Source organism: Hylobates moloch, unplaced genomic scaffold (genome assembly GCF_009828535.3).
Source record: "Hylobates moloch isolate HMO894 unplaced genomic scaffold, HMol_V3 SCAFFOLD_7, whole genome shotgun sequence".
NCBI classification, from domain to species: domain Eukaryota; kingdom Metazoa; phylum Chordata; class Mammalia; order Primates; family Hylobatidae; genus Hylobates; species Hylobates moloch.
Window position 1 is genome coordinate 12,255,409 of NW_026652282.1, and position 27,641 is coordinate 12,283,049.

Here is a 27,641-nt window from a genome sequence, read left to right on the forward strand (position 1 = left end):
GTTGGCACTAGAAACACAAAACAAAATAATCCATATACCTAGGCAGGGTACAGGTAAAAAAAAAAAAAACAAAAATAAAAACAGTAAAACTTTGGTTATAGTTCAGGAAATACAACAACTGGTAAGTCCCAACCAATAACCATGACCAATCTGTTAACCATCCTATGCATCCCACTGAGTGGTTGGTTAGTAGCCACTGCCAAGCCATTATCTCTGATGGTACACATCAAAAAATTAAAATTTGCAGAAGTTAGTTTTAGATAGTTTTTTTTTTTTTTTTTTTTTTTTTTTTTTTTTTTTTTTTTGAGACGGAGTCTTGCTCTGTCGCCCAGGCTGGAGTGCAGTGGCGCAATCTCGGCTCACTGCAAGCTCCGCCTCCCGGGTTCACGCCATTCTCCTGCCTCAGCCTCCGAGTAGCTGGGACTACAGGCGCCCGCCACCACGCCTGGCTAATTTTTTGTATTTTTAGTAGAGACGGGGTTTCACTGTGGTCTTGATCTCCTGACCTCGTGATCCGCCCGCCTCGGCCTCCCAAAGTGCTGGGATTACAAGCGTGAGCCACAGCGCCCGGCCTTAGATAGTTTTAAGTGCTGGTTGTGCACTGGGAGAATGGCAGAGTAACTCCCATTATCTTCATGCACTCAATGCCAGGTTCCATATGTAGTACCCGATGTCAAGGCTTCTCCCAGATACCCTCAGATCCCTTTTAACCATTTCTGTGCCTCCACCTCAAAGTTGATGGCCATAACCAATGACCATTGGGTAAGGGAGCATGAAAGCCCGGCTCCCTTGCCAGGGATGGGCTCGGACATCTCTGAGGCATGTTGATCCTTCAAAGTCCCTTGCAGGATCAAGGTAAAGCCACCCTCTTTAGGACTTTGCCTGAGATGGCAGCCTTGCTTCACTTCCTCCCCTAATTTGTCCTGATTCCTTTTACTGTTCTCCTAGGAACACTTACTTAAAAATCACTTGGATGGGAATCTTCATCTCAAGGTCTGCTTCTGGGAAACCCCACCTAAGAAAACACACTACCTCAAATTTGTTGGTGTAAGGAATCTTATTCTCTTCAGGAGCAGTTCTGGTGTGCAATTAACATGGCATTTGCCGCACCACTTTCCTCCCACAAATATGTCCGTAATCTTTAGCCTAAATTGATTTATTTAATCAAAAAGGTGAGACTATAAACCCAAATAGTATAAAGTCCCAGTTGAAAAGAATGTACAGGGCATGCCATGTATGGGTTAGACAAATTGTCAAGTTAAAATTTAAAAATAAACTTTCTGCAATGTAGTAGTGTGCTTTCCTTACATTGCTAAGTTGGGCATAAGTAATTTACATAAATCTTTGTGAAGTGGAGTTTAGTCTTGATTTTTGGTTGTTTGTTTCTTAAAGGTAGCAATCCTGCTGTACTAAGGAGCTATAATTTGAAGCATAAAATTGCACTATAAGTGAAAGGAATTAGGCTAAATCAGCACACATATTAAGACATACTTTGAAAATTGCTCCTTGACCAAACTTTATATGAGCTTGCTTTCTTGTAATTTTCCTAACTCTATGGGTTTGTATGCAGCAAAAATTTCTGAGTTTTCATAGGTTGCACTTATTCTGACAACTATGAATCAAGTCCATCCCATGGGACATGAATTTTGGTAAACCTAGTGAGAGCTAACAACCCAGAAGGGGCCAGCCTTATGTCACTGCATGCCTCAGGTTAAATAGACACAATAGCCTGACTTACCTTTATTCCCAGGGCTTCTCCAGAAATGACAGCAACTGTCACACCATCCTTACTGGGTTTAGGGATTTCTTCACTTTTCAGTTCCTGGTACTGAGGCTCCACCATCTTCTCTGAGCTCCTCAAATTAACCCACAGTTGTAGGCCATGGGCTGGCTCCTCTGAGCAAGGCATCTCGGCGTGCAGAATGCCCCGGCCCGCAGTCATCCACTGCAAACACCAAACCAACAAGAGGGAAACGTAACCAAGCTCCTAATAAGTCTGTAGGTGGAACAATTACAGCACCATCACTAAGCGAGGCATCTTACCAGTGCTGCTATCAGAGCCCCTGGGCATCGAGAGGAATAATAAACATCAGTGACAATTGCTGGGGCCCTTTCCAGTTTTGCAAATGCTTCCTGTGCTTCCTCACTTGAAATCAACACATCAGAACTGGAATTCCCACAAATGGAAGAATCCTCTCTTTGACATCCCTGAGTCTTAGATTAAGCTCTAAGATGGGGAGTTGCAGGAAGATAGTATACTGGGCTGTGTTCTCAGGAGATACAACTTAAGAAGTGAAAAAAGCAGGATTGGGCAGGGGGAGAAGCCGCCCAGCAATGCAGTTACTACAGAGGCTTTAGCCAATCCAACAGGGAGCTCTGGAGTTGAGATGAACCCTCAGAATTGTCCCGACTTGATACAGTGTGGCCAAGTTTTTATATCCCCACATCAGCAAACCATTGACTGTGGGCCATCCCCAAGTAGAAAGCACAACTTTGGGCGAGGCAATTCCCTGCTGCAGAGGGCAGTTCCTAGGGAGGGAAGCAGCTGTGAGCCATCAGCAGCCCGTGTTCCCAGACATTGGAGGATAAATATGTGGGCCTAAAAACACATTTGGAGGTCCCCAGTATCCACTACACTGTGGATGGTTAACGTGTGTCTGTACTTGCTCAGTTCCAGTAATGGAACCCTCGCTACTTGGAGAAACAATTATTGCCTCTGCTGTTGTGCAGATTCTTCAAGTGTTTGTTCATGTCTTTATTAAGAGCAGATTAGGGACCAGCCCCAAAGACTAAATCTTGGAATCTGGAGATGAAGGTATGAACATCATAGATGCATTTCCTACCTGTCTTAGTTTGAGTTCTCCCACAGAAGTTCCTGAGACAAAGACATGTGCAGGTTGTTTATTTGGAAAGTGATGCAGAAAGCACAAGTGAGAGAGTAGGGAAGAGTGAGGCAAGGGAGAAAGCCAAAAAGAGTTGTTAATGAGAAGGTTACATCTGTGGACATCTGGAATTCAATCCCACTGGGAACCATATATGTACTTTCAAATTGTTGCATGGAGAAGAGGGGAAGCTAGGGTATTTAGACTCTAATTCCCATCCTTCACTGACCAAGAGTTCCCATGGGAGTGTTAAATCACTGACACATATGGTCTGCCCACATATGGTCAGTGAGGGCTGGAGAAAGCCCTCAGACAGAGTAGCAGCACTTGAGATGGTACTGTACACATACGGGGACCATCAGCACCTGAACTCACAGTTGGGCCAAGGGGCTATGAGGCAGGCCATCAACAGCATCTTCCACACAGCCCTCATCGGGGGAAAAATCCTTAAACAAACAATGTCATGCATCACTATTGCCATTATAATTGTGCTTGCGCTTCGAAGAATGACAGGGTTCTGTGAGCACATGAAGTGTCCTGCTCAGTTCAAAGCAGCTTATCTGAGGGTGCAATCTTCAGGCTGAGATCCAAACAAGGAGTAAGAATTAGCCAGGGGAAGGGGAAGAGGAAGAGGATTCCACAGAGAGACAACAGCATGTGAAAAAGAATCTGAGACAGGAATGAGCATTATTAGTTGAAGGATCTGAAAGGAGGCCAGTGCATACTTTAAAGATTTTTTTCTTCCATGAAGTATAGATTTCCCTCTACTCCCATTTGAAAAGGCTTGTTAAACCTTCTAATGTAGGAGTTGGCAAACTACAGCCTGGGGGCCCAATCTAACCTGCCACGTGTTTTTGTAAAGGTTTATTGGCACACGGCCATGCCCATTCATTGACATACTGTCTATGTCTGCTTTCATGCTTCAATGACAGAGTCTGGTAGTGGCAACAGAGGCCATATGGCCCCCAAAGCCCATTTGCCCTTTATAGAAAAAATTTGTTGACCCTGCTCTAATGCAGTATAAGGTATACCTAAACACCCTCTTATGCTGCATTTCTTCTGTCTAATGATAGTTATTAGTGTCCCTCAAAGACATCCTCCCATTTTTAAGCATTTTCCTTTTCCCTTAAAAGTTCATTTCTTCATATTTTCAATACCTTGGTTATCCTTTTTAGATATGAGCTAGTTTGGCAATACCTTACCTAAAATGGCCTATATATTGGATCTGGAAGGGGAGAATGGGGTTCTCTTTCCATCCTCATCATTTACTAGCTCTGAGGCCATGGGCATCTGTTTTTAAAAACATCTTTAAATCCCCATTTCCTCATTTTTAAAAATGAGATGAGAATAATATTATGCTTCTTTTTGCTGGGCACAGTGACTCATGCTTGTAACCCAAGCACTTTGGGAGGCCAAGGCGGGTGGATTGCTTGAGCCTAGGAGTTTGAGACCAGCCTGGACAACATAACGAGACCCCATCTCTACAAAAAAATAAAATTAGCTAGGTGTGGTGTTGTGCACCTGTGGTCCCACCTACTAGGGACGCTAAGGTGGAAGGATCGCTTGAGCTGGGGAGGTCGAGGCTGCAGTGAACCATGAATGCACCATTGCACTACAGCCTGAGCAAGAGAGTGAGGCCCTGTCTCAAAATGATAATAATAATAATACTTATCACAAAGAGATCATGCATGCGAAAACTCTGAATAAACTGAAAGACACTATGCAATCATCATCCTAATCAATGTGAAGTTATAGTTGTAGAAGAAGTGTTGACCATTGTCTCACACATACGGCTGCTAGGCAGCTCCATGGTGCAGATGGCAGAAGTTACCACTTCTACGATCAGGACATTTCCAGTCATCATATCTACCTTTGCAAGCAGTCTTCATTTCATGTTCTGCTCCAGTGAGAGGTTACTATTGACTTTTCGCCATGACTTTTTTCTTTTGTTTTTTTGTCTTTAAATTTCACTTTCATTGAAATATTATGATTCAAATATGTGAATTTATCATTCCTCAAAACATATATATATAAAATCCGAGAAAGTACCTGGTACAGAGTTTCGACTTACAAAACTGGCAAATATGACCCAAGTAGTTTGGGGGATTTTAATTGTAACATATCTCAGACAAGACTAGGATGATGGAGGGCTCGAGGTCATTGTCTTAAGTGATAACACCTAACCGTGCAAATGAGTTGGAAGATAAATAATAAATTGTCTCAAATGCAGCAGAGAGGTTTAGAAAGATGAGGACTGAAACAATCACTGAATTTGGCAATTGGGACATCACAAGTGACCATTACCTGAATAGCGTCAGTAAAGATTTGGAAGGGGCTACTGAGAGGCCAAATCTGATTTCAGTAAGTACAAAACGAATGAAAGATAAGGAAGTTGGGATATCATTCCTGATTACTCTTTTGAGAAGTGTAAGAAAAAGACTAGGTGGGAGTTAAAAAGTGATTGAGGGGTCAAGGAAAGTGTGAAAGAAGAATGTAAGAGACCTGTGTGGTTTCCAGGCTGAGTAAAAGAATCTGTAGAAAGGGAGAAGTCAAGAATATAATAGAGTGTGGAAAGGGTGAATGTACTGGAAGTGGGCAGGATCAAGCATGAACACCCAAAAACTACTAAACCACCAGCAATTCCTTGTCCTTGGCCATACCTGCAAATCTCCTGGGTTCATTTTACCAGTGTGTCCACAGAAGTCTTCATGGGCCATGCTGCCCCCTTCCAGGAGGTAGGATACCTTTGAAAAATAAACAGGAAAAAAAAGTAGATCTTTTGCCTATTTTTAAATTGGGTTATTATTTAATTATTCCTACTGACTTGTATGAGTTCCTTGTATATTTTGGAACTTAATCCCTTATTGGATAATATGGTTTGCAAACATTTTCTCCCATTCTGTGAGTTGCCTTTTCATTAAAAAAAAAATAGGCAAAGGACTTGAATAGACACTTTTCCAAGGAAGACATACAAATGGCCAACAGGTATATGAAAAGGTAGTCAACATCGTCAGAAAAATGCAAATGAAAGCTACAATGAGCTATCATCTCACATCTGTTAGGACAGCTACTAGCAAAAAGTCAAAAGATAACAAGTGTTGGTGAGGGTATGGAGAAAAGGGAATCCTTATACATTGCTGGTGGAATGGTAAATTAGTATAGGCATTATGGAAAAGAATATGGAGGTTCTTCAAAAGATGAAAAATAGAACTCCTATACAACACAGCAATCTCATCCTGGGTATATATCCAAACAAAATAAAATCACTATCTCAAAGAGTTATTTTACACTCCCATGTTCATTGCAGCATTATTCATAATAGCCAAGATATGGAAATAACTAGAGTATCTGTTGACCAATAAATAGATAATGTGGTATATATACACAGTGGAGTACTATTAAGCCTTAAAAAATAAGGAAATCTTGCCATTTTCAGCAACACGGATGAACCTGGAGGATATTATGCTAAGTGAAATAAGCCTGACACAGAGGGACAAATACTGCATGATCTCACATAAACAGAGTAGAAGGGTAGCTACCAGGGGTCAAGAGGTAGGGAACATGGGAAGATATTGATTAAAGGGTACAAACTTGCAGTGACAAAATGAATATGTTCTGAAGACCTAAAGCACGGCATAGTGACTAGAATTAATAGTAAGTATTGTACACTTAAAATTTCCTAAGAGAGTAAGCTTCTGTGCTCTCACCACAAAAATAGGTAACTATGTGAGGTAATGGATAACTTAGCTTGATTGTGGTAATCATTCCACAATGTATACATACATCAAATCATCACGTTGTACACCTTGAATATAAACAATTTTTATTTGTCAACTGTACCTCAATAAAGCTTGAAAAAAAGGAAAAAGAAAAAGTAGTTATTGGGTAGCTGTGAAGATGTGTTTGCTTTTTCCACAGAAAATTTGTTGAGGAAAGTGTCAGGAGCAACTAAGTGGCGTAAACTGAGATAAAGAATCTCTGTGACTGGGCCACATTAGCCATACAATGTCTTTGAGAGAACTTCACCTAGGTGCCCCTTCCTCCTAGCAGATGCATCCCTGAGCCTGCCAGAGCTCACAGCTGAGTGAAAAGAGCCGCCACTCACCCCTTCAGCCCAGCAGATGATGGCCCTGGCATGGTGGGCCCTGGAGATCGGGGTGAAAGAGAGACAGCTCCTGTTGAACCAGCAGGGTCCCTGTTACCAAGGCTTGTTCACACAGGTGTGTGGGATGAGATATGTGATGTCTCCACACCTTCACCAAAAAGCTGCCCCAGGAAATCCAAAGGAAACATATTTCTGACACCAAGCACACAAACTCGCTAGGTGCTCAATAAATGTTTATAAAATATGTTAAATGAATTCACAGAAATTAAAGTCAACTTTTCCAGGGACATGTCCATACTAAATCTAAAAGAGGAAAGAAATTCTGTGCTGCCCAATAGAGTAGCCACTAGCGACATGTAGCTATTTAAGTTTAAATTAATTAAAATTAAATAAAATTGGCTGGGTGTGGTGGCTCACACCTGTAATCCCAGCACTTTGGGAGGCCAAGGTGAGCGGATCACCTGAGGTCAGGAGTTCAAGACCAGCCTGGCCAACATGGTGAAACCCTGTCTCTACTAAAACTACAAAAAAATTAGCCGGGCGTGGTGGCAGGCACCTGTAATCCCAGCTACTGGGGAGGCTTAAGCAGGAGAATCACTTCAACTTGGGAGGCGGAGGTTGCAGTGAGCCGAGATCGCACCATTGCACTCCAGCCTGGGCAAAAAGAGTGAGACTTCATCTCAAAACAAACAAAAAACAACAACAACAACAAAAAAATTAAGTAAAATTTAAAATTCAGCACCTCAGGTGCACCTGCCACATTTTGGGTGCTCAAAAGCCCCATCCAGCTAATGGCTATCATATGGGACAGTGCAGATTATAGAACATTTCCATCTTTACAGAAAATTCCCTTTGATAGCACAGATTTAGATAGAATGAATTTGAAAATCACTAGTCAACTATGGTAGGCATTTTGTGTAGATAGAAAAACCTTCCCAGGACTTTCTGCAATCACAGTACCTTTTGGTAGAACAAGACTTGCATCAACTCTAAAAAGCAGAAGAAAATTAAATGCTTCTTATTCCATTATTTTACTAAAGGGAAAAATCAAGCAACTCTAAACTTCTCATTTTAAGGCTATAGTGATTACTCTAGCAAATAAAGATTAAAAGATACCAAATAATTAGCAAGAATTTAAAATTACCTCAGGAACATGGCAACATTGTTATTTGAAATATACAATTTAGCACTTAAAGCATAAAATGTTGTGTGTCAGGACATGAGCTCTTTTTGTATAATCTATTTGGATTCGACATCCATTTTATATGCATTTGGGAAATTTATCAGTAACTCCTTCAAGAAATACCTAAATCCACAATAAACAACAGAGTGGAAATATTATAAGATTTAAAGAAGAAAGAAAAACAAAAAATGCCCAGTAGGCAAGAGAAGAGAAAATATTTATGAAGTTCTCAGCATATACATCAGATATTGCTGTTTTACACAAACAAAATTGTTCTTTCCTCCTCTATACAAGCACTCATCGAATATGTCAAAGCCAGATTGTTTTTGTTGTCTGTTTTTGCTTTATCCTAAGGCATAAAAAGTAGACCTAAATAGTCTTTTTTTATATGAAAATTCAAAAAATTGTTTTAAAAATCATAAATGGCAATGGTTATTATTTTGCCCTACACATTTGTATATTTAGGACATAATCATATCAATTCAAATATATAAAACCTATGATACAATAATTTTAAAATAATATATTGAGAAGGTAAGTGCACCAACAACATTCATTGAACAAATACTCACTGAAGTCCTATAATGTCCTAGGTACTGTGTTGGGAGATAAAAAAGTGGAGAAGACAGACACAGTAATTGTCTTCATGAAGCTTATATTCTCATGAGGAAGTCCTATAGTAAGTAGGACTGGTAGATTTGAAAGTAGAAATTGAGTTTGCAGAGCCAAGCCCCCTCCACTCTCCCTCCTCTTGAGACTCAGCCTACCCACAGAAAGCAAGTGTCCTCTTTCTCTCTTTGTCTCTGTGAGAGGGACTAGCACCCGTGGTGGTAGCCTACAGGGGTCTAGCACAGCTGGTGAGATCTGAGTAAGTCTGCCTTATTTTCAGGTACAGTTTTCAGAAGCCCACCTGCCCGCAGATATAAGCCACCTTCTCCAGTATCAGCTTTATCAGAAATAAAGGTATTTTTGTCTGCCATCTTTCTTACTCCTTTATCTTCTCAATTGGTTGAGAATTCAGGCTGGGAGAACGAGTTATTATTTATTATGCCTCCTAATACCTAAACTAAAAGCAATAAAAGGCTTGCTACTGTCATGTTGTTGACGTTTTATATTGCAGATTTATAATAAACTCTCCTCTTTCTGAGCTAACTTTATTGGATGCCAGTTCTTGAATCAAAATATTTATAGAGCACGTAATACAGTGCAAATCAGGGTTGGCTGACACAAGGACTCTCCACGTTTCATCCTGCAGAACAATATCATTGAGGTATACTGTGAACAGAATAGCCTAGGCAGGGCTTTTACCCCAGCAGGTCACAGGCGGATGGCTAGAAACATCAGAGGTTCTAGGTTTGAAGTCTAAAACCCCCATCTGGGAACTTGCTATGGTAATGGCAACAATGCAACATTGGCACAGGGATAGAAGAGACCCATTTGTATGGGAAATTAATACATGAGAGTAGCAATTTCAAATCAGTGGGGCAAGGATGTATTTCCCAGTGAATGATGTTGGAACAAATGACCATATGAGAAAAGACAGTAATCCCCCACTACATACAAAAACATGTTCCAAATAGATGAAAGATTTAAATGCAAATAGTACACTTCTGAGATTTAAATCTAAGGAAACAAAAAAATACAAGATTTTCTGCACAATTCCATTCTCTGCAATATTTACTGTAATAGCAAAAGACAGGGACATTCTGGATGATAGGTTAATAAGTAACACAACTAAATTACAGTGTAGCCATATAAGAGAATACTGTGCAACTGTTTAAAAGTGATATAGATCTTTATTGACACAGAAAAAAATGAAATATTATTTAATTGAAAAAGCAGGTTACAGAACAGCAATTCTATTTAAAGGGGACAAATAAAACAATGTATTTAAATGGACTCATTTAAATAAAACAATGTATTTAAATGGACTCATTTAAATAAAATTATCCAGTTGTGTTAGTATGCATGGAGGTGCCTGGATGAACATACACCACAATGTGAACAGTGGTCATCTCCAGATAGTAGAATTTCAGATATGTTTCTTTCCATTTTTCTGTAATAATTAATTGACTTTTATACAATGGAAACAACTTTTTTATTTTGGAAAAAACAAAGATGCTGCCGCTAATCAGTGGATGAAAGTAAGTGGTATAGTTTATTTTACATAGATGCTGAGGAATATCTTGTTCCCTGCTTAGGTGAACTGGGGCTGGATAGAAAGGCAGTGAGACACAAGGAGAAACACTAAGAATCAGAAGAGTAACTCCATATTACATGTAGGACAATGCAGCTCCGACTTTAACATGTGTTACTGTGTGGAAAAGACCTGCATTTTTTATAGAGAGCGCTTATGTCAGAATAGGAACAAAGCATTTAGGATCTAATACAAAGCTTAAAAATTTAAGGGGACAAACAAAAGCTTCCAGATTTCAAACAATCAGCCAAACTATAAGGGGTGGTGTCTAGAATTGCTTTTCTTTTCCTGCTGCACATGCATTTTTAATTAAAATAATTGCATGAGAAAGGCAATCTCCATTCTGTTTGGGCTGAAGCTCCCTTTTGGGCTCTCCCCAAATATTTTTCAATTCTCCAAGCCTAAGGGCTTTCAGGTTGCTAACCATCTAAAAATATGTCAAGCAACTTTAAAAAGTAAATTGTGGTGAGTATGACTCATTTAAGGATGAAAATCTAAGTGGACATCAAGATTTTTTTTCCCCAAATTTGATTTTAGGAAGCAATTTCAACACTTTTTTAAAAAGATTCAGGAAACAGTTATCCTCCCTTTCCTCTACTTTTGCAGTGTGGATGTTCCTTTCCCTGGTTATACAATTAAACCTTGTTGCTCCTATCCTAAATATCATAAAATCTGAATTAGAGAAGTCTGGTCAATGAAGTTTTATTGAATACAAAATGCCTACCTTTTACTACTTAAAGCAAAAAACATACTTTCAGCCTTTGGGGGAAAAAAAATGAGAAACCAAGAAAACCACTGACCTTTTACTTATTATAACCTTTTATTTGTTTTTTTGCTAAGTAGTGTAAATGCTAGACTGAGACTTTACATATAAATTAATGTCTGTAGAGGATTTTTTAAAAAACTGAAGCAGTACTTCTGAGAGTTGACACAATCCAGATGATTTTTTAGGGCATTACATAATCACAAACACCTGGAGAATTGCCGTGGGTGGCTGACGAATTGTGAGTGTTGTTTAAACTCAAGAGTTGCATGTGTCTAATTAAGTAAGAAATTTGTAATCTGAAACAGGTGTTTTCTTAAAGTACTTGACGTGCTTCTTGGTCCTGCTTCCTCTTTTCCTCCTTCTAATTCTTTCCGTGAGTCTTTACTAAATATTTTTGCTTCCTTGTCAGTTCTTATTTCCTTGTGGGTTTGTGTTTGGGGTCAGAAAGACAAAACACACAATAGTGATGAAAGAAAAGTGTCACTTGCCATGTGAAGTTTAGGAAAGGTGTACCTCAAGGAGCTATAAATTAATTCTGAAGAATTACAACACAAGAGATAATATAGTTTGTTGTTTCTTTCTGGCTGGTATTTAGAAGGCAGAGTCTGAGTACCTCACTCAGTGTTTGGGAATAAGATGCAAGACCTCTTGTTTAAAGCAAAACGTTTACATTACAGGGAAAACTATGTTTTCCTTTAATTTCCATTTGCTTTAAAATGGTGGCTTTTTTTTTTTTTTTTTTTGTCTACTAGTGGCTTGGTAGGAAAAAGAGAAAAACAAAACAAAACACGAGTTGAGGTCATGGCTGATGAGAGATGCCAGCAAGGAACATATTGCATAATAGAAGCTGCTAACTGGTCTTGAAGGATGTCTGAATCCATACAATTAAGGACTCAAGTTATTTTACAAAAATGTTTTCATGACTTGAGTAGAAACCTGGAAAATCTCCCCACTAAATTGACTCATCCAATCCCAACCCCACATATGCACCTTCACAAGTTCCAAAAGGTGGTTTTAACAAAAGGGAAAAGATAACCAACACGGTTCAGGTATTCGGCCAATGGATAAATCCGAGTGTTTTAAAGCTCTACCAGGTCCTGCCTTACAATTCCCTGCCACCACCCTGCAGAAGCACCAGTGCTTCAGAGACTCCCGCCACTCTGCCCCCTGCAGGTGTGGCCCTGTCTCCAAAAACTACTCCGGCTTTGGGGCTCTGGTGCAAACCTCGGGTTTGCCATTTACCAGGCTTGGTATGCAGGGTGAAGTCCCTTCACTTCTTGGAGGCTCAGTCTCCTCATGTACAGCATAGACCTGGGAGGTGAGCTCTCCGAGAGTGGTAAGGACTAAGTGAGTAATGTGTGCAAAGCACCTGGCCCATAACAGGTGATGGGTAAGTTCTAGAGTTGGCACAGCCACCACAGCTCCGTGGGCAGAGATCCCATTCGTGGATCTTCATTCACACTTCCTGGAATAGTTCTCCCCACCCCCTCCAATAGTCTCATAGTTCACTTCCTCGCTTCACTCAGGCCTCTGTTCAAATGTTACTGCCTAAGAAAGGCCACCTCCAACCAGCCCATCTGGTCTAATTTATCAATCAATTCTTTATCCTCCAATCATGGTTTGTTTCTTCTTCCTAGCTTTTTCACCATGGGACACTATATTATGTAATTATTTGTTATTCATTTATTGTCTGTCTTCATTAAGAGAATGTAAGCCCCATGAAGGCAGGGACTTTTTTAACTTAGCTACAATGGTGCCTAGCATACAGCTGGCACTGAAGATTTGTTCAATGAATGAATGAATTGATCAATCAATCGATGGATGGATGGATGAATAGCATCTTATATTTGCATAGTGTTTCAGCATTTACAAAGCATCTGATCGTGGAAATATGTGATCACCTATATATTATTGGTGAAAACATCATGGCTTAGTGAGATTAAGGTTACAGTTAATAATAGCAGAACAGGCCAGGCGCGGTGGCTCATGCTTGTAATCCCAGCACTTTGGGAGGCCGAGGCGGGCGGATCACGAGGTCAGGAGATCGAAACCACGGTGAAACCCCGTCTCTACTAAAAATACAAAAAAATTAGCCGGGCGTAGTGGCGGGCGCCTGTAGTCCCAGCTACTCGGAGAGGCTGAGGCAGGAGAATGGCGTGAACCCGGGAGGCGGAGCTTGCAGTGAGCCGAGATTGCGCCACTGCACTCCAGCCTGGGTGACAGAGCGAGACTCCGTCTCAAAAAAAAATAAAATAAAATAAAAAAATAATAATAATAGCAGAACAAGGATCTAAACCAACATTATCTGTCCCTGAGAATAAAACTGCTTTCACTCCCCCACCCCCATGCTGCCTCACAAATGCTGATGGCATATTGCCAGTAACGTATGTGCTGGGAGCACAGGGCTTATCTCAGAGGAGAAATCCCATGACAATTGCAATAGGAGCCAGAACTGCAGGGATTTCACACAGGTAACAAGGGGACTTTGCCAACTTCAATGGCTTCAGGCAAACTGGCTATTTCAGGCAAAGAAAGGGTCCTACTGCTAATATACACAAAGCTGAAAATAGGCCTCATGATTTCTGAGTGAAGGGAGTAGGTTTATGGAAGATCCCAAAGCTACACAGGATCCTGAGATGAGGTGATCATGAAATCCTTCTTTGGTGTGGGTATCAAAGAGTTCTACCTACCATTTAACTACAAAGAAAAGAACAACTGACTTATTTGTCTCTTATTTTTTTACGTTGTTCCCATTCTCAAGTCTCCCAAACCTATTTTTTTCCTTTCACTCTGATTAAAATTTCTGACTTGGACATCAAGGTTCTATGATAATCATATTCCCAAACCTAACTACTCAAAAGAGCTGAATTACAAACTCCCTCAGAAACTTCCAGCTGCCTCTAGAACCCCAGGACCAGGAATGCCCCTTCTCCTTCAAACCCAGATCAGGAATAAATGTTTTGGGGAATCTCTTCAGACAAGCTACGCCTGGGTCGCCATGTAATCAGCAGCCCAACTTCTTAACTGGCACCACCTACATCTGGCAAAACTGTGCTCAAGATGTTCACTCCCATTGTTTTAATTTCCATGTTATACTGAAGGGGCCCGAAGGGAATGGTTTGCTAACTTCTATGACTACCCAAATTTCCACATACAAAAGTGTTCTCTCTGTACCTAAGGAAGAAAAACGGGTAGTCAGAACTATTGTTGCTTAAGAGAGCCCTCTGCTGACACAAATGATGTGTGCTCATTCTTTTCCTAAAATCAAACCTCACCAAACCAGATCTGTCTTGCCAATAGATCCACTGATTACTAAATATATCTTGTAGCACATGCATGGCGTCTCTGCTTAAAGACTGTGTGTCACTGTGGCAGGTTGCCATCTAGTCTTTAAGGGATCGGCTATGTTGTGGCATAGAGGGAAGTTCTTCTGCTTAGTACAGTCTCCAGTTAAAAGTTGTTAAGGCAGACACCTAAGAATGAGGTGCCTGAAAACACTTGTTTGCACATATGGTCTTGGGCAGGTTTGGGACTCACAGGGGTCTTACAGAGGAATAGGTTTCAGAGACTCATGTCAATTTTCCTTTTAATATTTTGTTAAAATTTCATTATAATAATATTTAATTAAGCAGCTGACACCTTTTTATGGGTACATTATTATTATGATTCCCTGATTCAATTCACTGTAGATTTAATTTCTCAAACTTTTAGTGAGTGTGATAATTGTACTTGATGTTATTCAGCCCCAGGCCCCAGGATTTTGGACATCAAGAAGCAATAAAACATTTTATAATAAAGGGGTCGGAGAGAGGGATGCCAATTTTTTGCCTTCCTTAGTCTTTTAAAAGTTAAATTTTAGAATAATTTTTAAGTTTACATAACAATTGTAAAGACAGTATGGAGAGTCCACCCAGCTTCTCCCACCATTAACATATTATATAACCTCAGAACATTTGACAAGACTAAGAAACCAACGTTGATACATTGCCATTAACTAAATTATATTACTTATGTGGCTTTCACCAGTTTTTCTATGAATATCCATTTTTGGTCCAGGATCCATGTCATCATGTCCCCTTGGTTTCTTCCATCTGTGACAGTTTCTCACTCTTTCCTTGTTTTTCATGAGCTTGATAATTTTGAAGAGTACTGGTGAAGTATTTTATAGAATACTCCTCAATGGTGGGTGGTGGTGCCAACTTTTAGATTCAGATTGTGAAAGGTAAAAATTATCTACTATAGTCATCATTTCATAAAAGAAAGGCCATTCTAACAACCAAAACAAGGAAGAATAGCAATATCTGAATAAAGAACAGTCTTTTAAATAAAATAAATTTATCTCTAGGAAAAGGCCCACTACTTTGCTAATCATTCCTCCCTCCCCTTTCTTTTTCTTTCTTTCGTTCTGGCCCGCCCAAGATAAAATGTCATTACAAACTCACAAACAGGAAGTCAGGAATCACCTAGAAGGAACACAGTGGTCATTGCTTCCATACCTTCAGGGAGCTACCACTCTAGCAGAAGATAAACCACTAAAATATGCAGACAAGAGAAATGAAAGCTAAAGAGAAGTACAAGCAAATCTAGAAGAAAGATTGATTGTGACAAAGATTCCAGAGGAATGAGGGAGTAATTCGTGGAGAAGGAATCCTCCCAGGTGTGTCTTAAAAAGAAGACATAATTTATTTCCCCCCACTCAATTTTTCTCTCTTTCTTTCTTCTTTCTTTCTCTTCCTTTCTTTCTTTTCTTTCTTTCTTTCTTTCTTTCTCTTTTTTTTTTTGACAGTTTCACTCTTGTTGCCCAGGCTGCAGTGCAATGGTGCGATCTCAGCTCACTGTAACCTCCATCTCCTGAGTTCAAGCAAATCTCCTGCCTCAGCCTCCCGAGTAGCTAGGATTACAGGCGCCCACCACCACGCCCAGCTAATTTTTTGTATTTTTAGTAGAGACGGGGTTTCACTATGTTGGCCAGGCTGGTCTTGAACTCCTGACCTCAAGTGATCCACCCGCCTTGGCCTCCCAAAGTGCTGGGATTACAGGCGTGAGCCGCCGCGCCTGGCGCACTCTGGCCCCCCACCCCCCCAACACTCAATTTTTCTACTTAAAAACTCTTGGAATGTAGCCTTTAAGACATGAATGGTTTTTGTTTGTAATTGCAATGTGGTGTGGGTAGGATGTATAGGGAAATTTGCTGGGAATTTATTTGGACTACTTTCAAAGACTATTTCAGTTAAATTTCTACTCCCTCATGTGACCTACGCTTGTTAACAAAGACCAGGCTTTAATTCTTTGCTGTGGGAACTGTCCTGTGCACTGTAGGAGGTTTGGCAGCATCTCTGGCCTCTACCCACTAGATGGCAGTAGCACTCCCCAGTTGTGACACTCAGAAATGACTACAGAAATTGCCAAATGAGTCGCTTCTCGGGCTTTTGGCTAAGATCAAGTGTAGAAATTGCCATATGACCCAGATGGACAAATCACCTCCAGTTGAGAACCACTGACATGGACAGCACTCCACAAAAAGCAGAACTTTTAGGCTAAAGATGGTTTTATTTTAACAGGATTGTGTTGACAGTTTCAGGATGTGAAATATTGTTCATTCATCCATAGCTAGAGATCAAGCTTGGGCTTTGAAGCTTGGGCCTTCCCCAGTAATGGCCCAACCTAAAATTTTAGACCCTATAATACTCCTCCACCTCCCATCCTTCCACATCCCATTTGTAAGCCCAATTAGATGACTCACTCTTTCTACTATATCCCCATACTGCGACTTTCGCCTTTACCTCCACTATCCAGAGAGTCAAATCTTACTTATTGGTTAAGGCCTTACTAAATGGGCAAATTTTCCCTGAAGCCCTCCCAGATCCTTCTGTTAGAAGGGATAGCTTCTGCCTCAAAACATGAAACTTCTTCAACTATACCCATCTTGTTCCTCCTTAATTATTTTCTAAGTTTCATGCAAATTGAAAGTCCTCTGCCTCCACTTCTAAACTCATGAGTGCACTCACTATTTTAATATCCTTTCAGCTAGGGAACGTGTTGTGGAGGAGAAAGTTATGCTTTTGATTTAAGGCACTCTTAAATCTCATGGGCCCCTCTAATGGTGCACAAATGTTTTCTAGAGAAAGTCCTCATCCCCATTACACATTGGCGTATATTATTAGTTTATCTGGTTGACAGGAATAGAACACAGGTAAGGTTCACTTTATCTGGAGAGGGCAAACCCAAGTAGGAGACCTCAGCAAGAGTTCCTGGAGAACAAGTGATCATCAGGACCTTCACTAACCATGAGGGCACAGTTTATCTTTAAATATCTGAATGGCTGGTATGCGAAGAAGGAATTTTGAAAACATGAATTTCTTAAATAATTAACAAGTAAAACTAAACATTCTAAAGGTACAAAGAGAAAAAAAGGGTTCAGCGAAAACCAATAATCTTGTCCACAACTTTCCCTTGTCACCCACTAATCTTCCCTAGAGGTCACATTACGAGTTTCTTGGGGGTCCTTTCAGAGATAATCCAGGCAAGTCCATGAATAAAGGTGTAAATGGCAACAACCCAAGTGTCCACCAATGGATGACTGGATAACAAAATGTGGTCTATCCATACAATAGAATATCCATACAATAGAATATTAGTCAGGCATATAAAGAAATATATATGCTACAAACTGAATGAACCTGGAAAACATTACGCTAAGTGAAAGAGACCAAACACAAAAGGCCACATACCATATGATTCCTTTTATATAAAATAGTCAGAATAGACAAATAAATAGAGACAGAATGTGTGGTTCCTAGGAGCTGGAGGAAGGAAGAATGAGAAAAGACTGATAATGAGTTCAGGTTTACTTTCTGGGCTGATCAAAGTGTTCTGGAATCAGCAGTGATGGTTGTACGATCCTATAAATATATAAACCACTACTTTTTAAAAAGCTTTGTAAATACATATTTGTACCTGTTATGACGTGTTCATTTTCTCTCTAAACACCATTTTCTTTGGGTACTATAACATGTATTTTGTAATTTTATTTTATTTGCATCAGGATAGTCTGTAGAAACAATCATTCATTATAATAATCCATCTTTCCCACAATAAACTTGGCAATAAGCCATTTAAAAAAGAAAAAAGGCTTAGTTTTTGCTTTTTATATAAATGCTACACTATGCCACAAGAATTGTGCACCTTGCCTCGGTCACTTTCCAAATATCATCAAGATTGTTCTATATTAGGACCTATCAAGCCATGTCATTCTCCTTAATGACTGCATGGTAAGCCATGCTATTGGACACATATATTTAAAGTACTGGTTCTCAGCCAGGGGTGATTTTGCCCTCTCTCACATCCCCAGAGGACAGCTGACAATGTCTGGAGACTTTTTTTATTGTCACAACTGAGTGTAGGCAGATGCAATTGGCACCGAGTGGGTAGAGGCCAAGGACGCTGCTAAACATCCTGCAATGCATGGAACAACCCCCCATAGCAAAGAATTATGCGTCCAAAAAGTCACTAGTTGTGGAGGTTAAAAAAAAAAAATCTAAACAGTTTATGATTGATGAATATTTAAATTGGCTACAATATTTGTCTTTATAGATAATGCTGCATAACATTCTTTCAAATACATAATAATTTTCTTATAGATAATTTCTAGATATATAATTATTCCTCTACTATTTTGAATACTTTTTTATTTTTATTTATTTATCTATTTTTGAGACAGAGTCTTGCTCGTTGCCCAGGGTGGAGTGCAACGGCGCAATCTCAGCTCACTGCAAACTCCGCCTCCCGGGTTCAAATGATTCTCCTGCCTTAGCCTCCCAAGTAACTGGGATTACAGGCGCCTGCCACCACGCCAAGCTAATTATTGTATTTTTAGTGGAGACAGGGTTTCACCATGTTGGCCAGGCTGGTCTCGAACTCCTGACCTCATGATCCGCCTGCCTCGGCCTCCCAAAGTGCTGGGATTACAGGTGTGAGCCACCGCACCCAGCCTCTGTTTTTTATTTTTTAAAAACTGTACCAGAATAAACATTTGTTAATAAGCCTTTCTTCTTACTTTGGATTTTTCCCAGAAATAGAGTCATAGAAGTAGGATTACTGGGTTAAAGGAGAATAACTTTTTTCTAGGGAATTATATCGGGTTCTTACTGCCATTATGAGTACGATGCTTTCCCCTGTTAAAAGAAAACTTCAGACAAATTAAATTTAACAGAGTTTGATGGACCAAGAAAAAAAAATGATTAGCAGATCTGGCAGCCCCCAGAATCACAGCAGATTCAGAGAGACTCCAGGGATGCCACGTGGTCAGAACAAATTTATAGACAACAAAAGGAAAGTGACGTGCAGAAATCAGAAGTGAGGTACAGAAACAGCTGGATTGGTTCAAACAAGTGTTTGCCTTGTTTGAACACTCAGCAGTGTATGAGTGCTTGAAGTATGGCTGCTGGGATTAGCCAAGACCCAGCTATTGTTACAGGCACATACTTCTAAGTTAGGTTTTCAATCTTGTCTATCTATTAATTTAGGTTATGGTGCGTCCACAAGGACTCAAATATAGAAATACAGAGTCCTTCTCAAGCCATATTTAGTTTGCTTTAACACCACCATTACATCTGATTATTGCTTTTAAGCAGGAGAATTATTGACTTTTCATAGTTATTTTATATCCAGCCATTTACTAATAGGTTTTGATTGACATTCTTAGTACAGCGGTGCCAAGGGGTGTCTTGAGAGTAGAGGTGGCTTTAGCTTCCCTCTTATATCTGTTACCTTCACTCTCAAATCCTGCCAAATCAATATATATGCTAAGATTTGTGTGCTTCACTGTAATTACAACTTCAGGACAAATCCTAAGCCTTCCTCCCTCCTCCAATCACATCACCAACCAAAGCCACATTAAGCCACTGTGAGTTTCGTTATTATTTTGTTACTACAAATAATTTTTCTCCTCCTTTCCAACACTGTAACTTACTTATTAATAGCTTCAAAGTTTCCAGAACCATATTAAACTGTGACGGTACTGGTAGACAGTCTTGTCTTCTTTCTCATGTTAATAGGAATACGCTAATATCTCAGTGTTATATATAACAAAAGATGCTCCCTGAATAATAGTCTTTATGATATTGAAAAAGTATCCTTTCCCGGTTTTCCAAAATGGATGTTGAATTTAATCAAGTCTTTTTTTTTTCAGCCTTGGTGGTAGGGTTTGCTTTTGAAAGTGGTGCACAGCAAGCTAGAAAAAAAAAACAGGCTATGTGGGAGGTGGGAGGTTTGAATTCTGTCATAAGTTTTAGGTGTGAATCACCAGGACCTTTCCCTTCCTCTCGTGGGTATTGTTCAGGCATTGCATGCAAACACTGTCGGCTACCAACAAGTAATTATGAGCGTGGCTTTTCTGATGGGCACACCCTTGGAAACAGGGTGGTTTTGTTCTCGTGAACAAAATCAAAGAACTTGCTGAGGCTTCTAGTGAAAAACTTTTAAAAACACTTCTCAGCCTAATTGAGAACACAATAGACAAGGCCATCCTAAAATGTCCCTGAAAAGAAGGCAGGATGGTTTTCTCCTAATGGTTCTTAAGTTTAATTAAACAGGAGTGACCAATCATCTCAGTTTGCTACGGACTGAGAGGTTCCTGGGGACAGGAGCCTTTCAGTGCTAAAACCCGAAAAGTCCAGAGGCTATCATTTAAGGATGATTTCAAAAGGCACAACACATGTTTCTTCCTAGGGTAGGTGAGAGGTTCATCAACGGAGTCTGATCTATAAGTACCTCCTTTTTCTAGCTAAACTTTAGCAGGACTTTCCCATGTCTCTGATTGTTCTTTGTTTCTGATAACTAAAGTTGCCCTAAACAAATCACAATATCAGGCCTGACCAGAAACAGGGTAAATGCAAAACTGTTTCACCTTTTACCACTCAGGCCTTTTGAAAAACAATCCTCCCCAGAAAACAAACTCCTGGTAGGAAAAACTGAATGCATTTCTCCGTTTGTGTTGTGACCACCAGCTGTGCCTCTTCCCTAGAGTAGGCCTTCTCAATTTTCAGGCAAATTTTTAATAGAAAATAGATAGCTATTCAAACCTGAGTTAAGTTTAAAAATGGATTAGCCATTAACCCAGTAAAATTGGGTTCTCTCTCTTACTTATCTCATAGAATCGTATTTCTGATTTGGAAGATCTAGACCAGCATTTCTCAAATTTTAATGTGTATATCAATCATTTGATGATGTAGAAATGTAGATTCTGATCCAGAGCTCTGGAGACTGAGGCTACAAATGATAACACTGCTGGTTCATGGGTCACACCTGAGATGAGAATTTTATAGAATAATATTTTCCACATTTCTTTGATCATGTATCACTACCAGTTAAAATAAATGTGTGTGCACTCAAAATATGTATATTAGTTACATTTTATACTCATGTGCTAGTAAAATTTCATTTTTATTAAAAAATAAATAAATGTGAGCTCCAGCACATCACTCTTTTGAGGACCTTGATCCTGATAACACATCAAGTATGTGACCATTCAGTACATGCTTATGTTGCTCCAGTGCATGCTTATATTAGTTATTCTATCTTTGCATAACTAATTGTTACAAAGTTCTTCCTTCTGTTTTGTATCTATGCTTTGTATTCAAAAGTTTACCTTTGAAGGCATACAAAACAAGCCCAATCTCTCTTAACATTATTGCAATTCCTATCACTGAAAATGATCTGACTTCCTTAATATGTGAAGAGCTTCTATAAAATAATAAAAAGAATACCAGCAACCCAGCAAGAAAAAAAAAAAGCCAAGAATATTAAATATGTATGGTGAATGAATGTTTTAAAATGAAAAGAAAATCAATCTCGCTCAAATAAGAGAAATATAAATTAAAACTATCATAAAGCATTATTTTTCACTTGTAAAAATGGCAAAGGTAAGAAAAGTCAAATAAATACATTTATGTTGGTGATGTTGAGGGAAAACAGGAACCTTCAGAACACATCACTGTGGTAGTATCAGTTGGTACAACCATCATGGCAGATGCTTAATGAGGCCATTAAAATTAGTTTTTTAAATAATATTTTTTAACTTCTTATAGTATAATACTAAGCTAACAAAAAGATGCAAAACATAAATAGTGTGGTACCAGAAAAAAAGTACTGAATGAAAATATATCAAAATAAAAACAATAGCTATTTCTGGATGGTGCGCTAACATCACAGGTGATTCTAAATTTGTTCTTTATCCTAGTCAGCATTTTCAAAATTTACAAGCCTGTATAATTTAGAAAACGCTCCAGGGAGGTGATGAGCGAGTACAAGTGGGCCTGGCTTTAAATTGCAGCCTTTTAAAGCTCACATTAAGAGATAATGGCTTACCACTTGAGTCTCTGGCTTACCTGCACTCCTGAGGAAAACTGATACAGTTGATTCTCATCATTTTTATTGAAAAAATGTTCTATATAGTTGCCATGATCACTGGATTAGAGAATACTAAGCCATTGCTCCCAGGATAAATACAGGACTGTGTTCCTTCAAGCCTCTGGTCACAATATTTTGCTCAGTTGATCAATAAATGACTTTGTTTTATGTTTATTTCTCTTTAAAGACACCTTATTTAACAGATGTTGTTGATTAATTAAACATTGAACTCTAGGCCAAGAGTGTTACAACTCATACCTGAATAAAGTTTATCTAAGACACATATTTTCTCCGTAAGGCACATTTCAGCCTTCTTACACTTAGGAACACTAGACAGCATTAGTGTATTGTGTGTGGGAGCCATTTTAAACAGTGAAATTACCCACACAAAGCACAAAAGTGTTGACAAAGTGGCACTAAATATACTGTGAAAGGTCACTTTCTTGTGAAACAAGAAAAAAAGAGCATCGGTTCATTCAACCTCAGCTAGGAATGTGTGCATTGGGCAGCTCAAATTTTTTGCCACTCTACACATGCCCACAAATTACCACAAAAGCACCACAAGTACTGATTTGGGGGTTGCAAATAAATTTTAGCAAGTAAATGAACTGACAAATAATTACAGTTACAGTTTTAAGGAAAACTCTTAAAAGAGCCAAACACTAATATTCTACAGCTGCACTCCTTCAGGGAGTTGCTTAAAGCTGAGTACCTTATAATTTATAAAGCATTCCCCCCCCCCGAAAGCATTTTCCATAATGGAAATGAAAGTAATATATTTAATCATTCATTTTATTTAATATATTCATTGTCTTCAACTTTTTATTATCCAATTAAATTCAGCCGGTAGTTACTGAGTATCTCCACATAGAGAACACAGAGAATGATCTCAGCTGAAGCAATTTATGATCCTCTTGGGTATGTGAGGGGAGGTTGAGGCAATCCCCAATTCTACTGCAAGACAGATAGAATACAATCAAGGTCATCAAAAAGACATAATGTGCATGAGACTGGTAAAAATATAATGCGATGAGGACCAAATGAAGGAGAAAGTGCATCCTCTTGGGATTGTCTGCAAAATTTGATGGAGCTGGTGATATCCAAAAAGACCTTGAAGGATTAGTAAGGTGGTAAGTGGAGCTATGGGATGGAGCACACAAGAAGTAGCTCGAGCAGGAGCACAGAGTGGAGACATCTTCCAGGAACAGGGTCAGAATCCAGCATGAGTGTAGGGTGGGTGAAAGGAATGGCTTCCATTATTGCTGCAAAGCAAGCCACAGCGCCTTCAACGTGTTAGCAGAGAAGGGAACTGGAAGGCGAATGGCTAAATGAGGAAGGGAAAAGAGTCCAACTACCCTGATCCTACTACCAGAAACTTCTTGGTTCATTATCCTTTTACACTTTGGTGGTGCCCTCTTTCCCAAACATCTTTAACCTCCTTAACTAGACTGCATATGAGGCAAGCAGGGATCATGCCTCACCCTTCTTTAGCCTCCCTCCCTCTGCCTTCTGCCCACACTTCCCAACACACAACACACCCTAACATACAAAAGATCACCCTACACCAACGCCTGCATATCGCCAGCCTTCAATAAATATTTACTCATTCACTAATTGGCTTTACAAACACACTGAGCCTTTAACAAGCCCTGGTCTTTTCCCTACTAATACAGGTTGTTCTCGTGAGTAGGTGGTTAAACATTGTAACTAGGAAGTAACGATCTCCAAGCTTCCACAGAATATATGTGTGTGGACAATGAGAATCTTTGAAAGTGCCACAGTGTTATGTTACACATTTTTATTTCTGTATCTAACTAAAACTGAATATTCAGTGTTCAGTAGAATCTCTAAATTCTGCAATTAAACTAGTAAATGTATATGTACGTCCTTAAAATCCTAATTTTTAGGCTATGTTCTATTTGGGCCCCTTGATTCCATAATTCCTTAGAAGTTAGTATAAATACTTATATAGTTCTTGGGTTGTTTTTTGGAGTTTGTAATATTACAGGAGGTTACACACATCTGAACATTCTTGTGTAGAAACAAGATAGAAACAGGTTTTTTTTCTTTTTTTTTCTAAGACAAGGTCTCACTCTCTTGCCCACACTGGAGGGTAGCGACATGATTAGAAACAGGTTTTCTATATAAAAGTATTTTAATCACAAATAGTTTATTCTATCACCAATGAATTATTTTAATTACAAAAATATTTTAATAAGCCAACTTACTAACTGCACAAACAGGAATGTTTTTGGTGGCATAAATTCAAAGAATACTAAAAACAGTAAATATTTAAATTTGAGTATATCTTATGTAAAATAGCCTGCAACTTATAAATGAATTTTAGCCTATTATTTATTGCTTTTAAAATTGAATTTTCTATTAGAAGAAAGAGGTATGTTTCAAAATACACACTTCCACAGTCAAATTATTGTACTTACTGTTTCAAAACCTCGATGTGGATGATCAGGAAATCCTCCTGGTCTACCTCCTTTAAATTCATCAAACAGTAAAAACGGATCCAGATTTTTTAACTGAAATAAAAATAAAATTTGCAGATTAGATAAGTCTTTTAAGCCATACTACCAGGGGCTACATTTGTGAACAGATCTAGCAAGCCTCATTGAAAACTACATAGCCAACGAGCAACTTTTTACAATGAAAATTGCTTTCAGGAAGAACTTCTTATACACACTGATATGGTTTGGCTCCGTGTCCCCACCCAAATCTCATCTTGTAGCTCCCATAATTCCCATGTGTTGTGGGAGCAACTCAGTGGGAGATGACTGAATCATGGGGATGAGTCTTTCCTGTGCTGTTCTTGTGATAGTGAATGGGTCTCACGAGATCTGATTGTTTTAAAAATGGGAGTTTCTCGGCACAAACTCTCTTTTTTTTTTTTTTTGCCTGCTGCCATCCATATAAGATGTGACTTGCTCCTCCTTGCCTTCCACCATGAATGTGAGGCCTCCCCAGCCACATGGAGCTGTTTGAGTCCAGTTAAACCTCTTTCTTTTGTAAATTGCCCAGTTTCGGGTATGTCCTTATCAGCAGTGTGAAAACGGACTAATACACACACACACACACAAGGATTCATGGATTGTGTTAGAGAGTTGTCATTTTATGAGAAGCGCAAAGAGTGGACAAACATTTCATAATCATCTAAGATATAAATAGTCAAGTACAAACGAGATGTATTCTGTATCCTAAACAGATTCATAATCTTACAGGGGAACAGACTAGAAAATCAATTATTGCAACAAGACGATAAATGCTTTGGAGGAAGACAATTTTACACATATGAGAGTGGGAAGGGATCAAAAAAGGTCAGAAAACTCAGGAATATGGCACTTAATCTCTGTCTTGAAGTACATGGTTGAGTTAATCAAGTAGATGGTAGAAAAAGAGAAGGAAAGATATTCCAGGTAGAAAAGCAGAAAAACAGCTTGGCATGCTTGAAGAACTAAGGGAAACTAATCTGTTGGGGCAAAAGATGCGTATGGAATTATGAGATACTTGGGCAGATGATGGAGGACAAGTCCTAAAAGAGTTTGGATTTTATCCTGAAGGTGATGGGAGTTTTCATCAGAGTTTGATATGATCAGATTTAGAAGGATCACTTTGTGGAAGATGGTTTGGTAAAGAAAGACAGGAAACAAAGAATATCTAGAAGGTTATCTCAAATAGTCTGAGCAAAGGCAAAGGCCAGAACTAAGGCAATGGCAGTAGTGATGGAGAGTGGTTGAGTGACTGGGTAGATATTTATGAGACAAAAAGGAAGGGCATTAACTGACTCCCAAATTTTTAACTATGGTATCTGGGAAGATGGTAGGGCCATTCAGAACTTAAAGAACATAATAGAAGAAGCTGCCTTGAAATAGCTATGATGACTTCATTTTAGGTCATACTGAATTTGATATATCCATATAAATGTTATCTGTATAAATAGAACTATTAATATTAAGTGCACATTATATTATGCAAAGGCTAGCAGACAACTAAAGATCAATCTCAAGCTCAAATGAGAGGTAGAAACATATCTGGCTGTCATCAACATATGTTTGTGATTGTCTTGCTTATTCTTGACCATGTTATTTTATATAAATTTTAGGAAATTTATCAAATTCTATGAAGAAAAATTCTGAACATTTGATTAGAATTAGTTTCAATCTATGGATCAATTTGTGAAGAACTGACATTTATATAATATTGAGTTTTCCTCAATGTTTCCTCAATAGAACCATGGTTATCCCCATTTATTTAGGTCTTTAAACATATTTCAATAAGGATTTGCAGTTTTCTCCATAAAGGTCTTACATATTTTTAAAAATTATTTTTCTAGCTAACTTGTATTTTTAATGGAATTCTACTGCAAACAGCATTTATACATTATATTTTGAACAGTTTGCTGCTGGAAATTAGAAACGTGCTAGGCAATTTTTGAACCCTGCTAAGCTCTTATTAATTTTAATGATTCATCTGTAGCTTCTTTTGGGTTTTCTCTGTAGACGTTCATATCACCAGTGTATTTATCAATAAACTTTTGTTTAATAGTTCACACACAAAAAAAATGTCTTGCATTGGATTAAAGCCGTGGCAGACTGCAATTTCTCTGGATTTTTATGGGCCTGGCTGGCCTTGACATGTCTTCTCACTCTGGGACTCAAGCTGAAACAGTGGCCACTATGGAGGGCATTATGTTCTCATAGCCAAGGGCAGGAGCAAAAAGCAAGTCAAGTCAACCATTCACAATCACATTAACACATCCCATTGGTCAAAGCATGTGACATGGCCAAGCCCAAAGTCAGGGAGGAGGGCACTTAATCCCTCCCTGTGTGTCTCATGGGTAATGTACCTAAAAATGGATGTGGGTGTAAAATCCTATTATAGAGAAGGAGTGAATATTTGGTAGTAATATTTCAACCAACACCCATTAGCAAATAAGAAGGGATTTTTTTTTCATTTTCAATCGTTATATTTTCTATTCCTTTTTCTTGTATTTTCACAAGCCAGCATCTCTACAACAGTCTTGAGTAGAAATGGTGGTGGTAGACATCCTTGTCTTCTCCCTGATTTTACATAGATTGCTTTATAAAGTT

At 39.0% G+C, this 27,641-nt stretch overlaps 1 protein-coding gene across 1 annotated transcript in view; it reads right to left on the reverse strand.

Annotated features, from left to right (window-relative positions):
* PIR (pirin) overlaps positions 1–27,641 on the reverse strand; it is a 109,252-nt gene that overhangs the window by 71,692 nt on the left and 9,919 nt on the right. The window contains exons 3-5 of the mRNA XM_058441832.1: positions 24,984–25,076; positions 5,543–5,626; positions 1,739–1,945 (exon numbers count right to left, since the gene is read on the reverse strand). Of these exons, the coding sequence (XP_058297815.1) occupies positions 1,739–1,945; positions 5,543–5,626; positions 24,984–25,076 (384 nt within the window). The remainder of the gene's footprint in view (positions 1–1,738; positions 1,946–5,542; positions 5,627–24,983; positions 25,077–27,641) is intronic.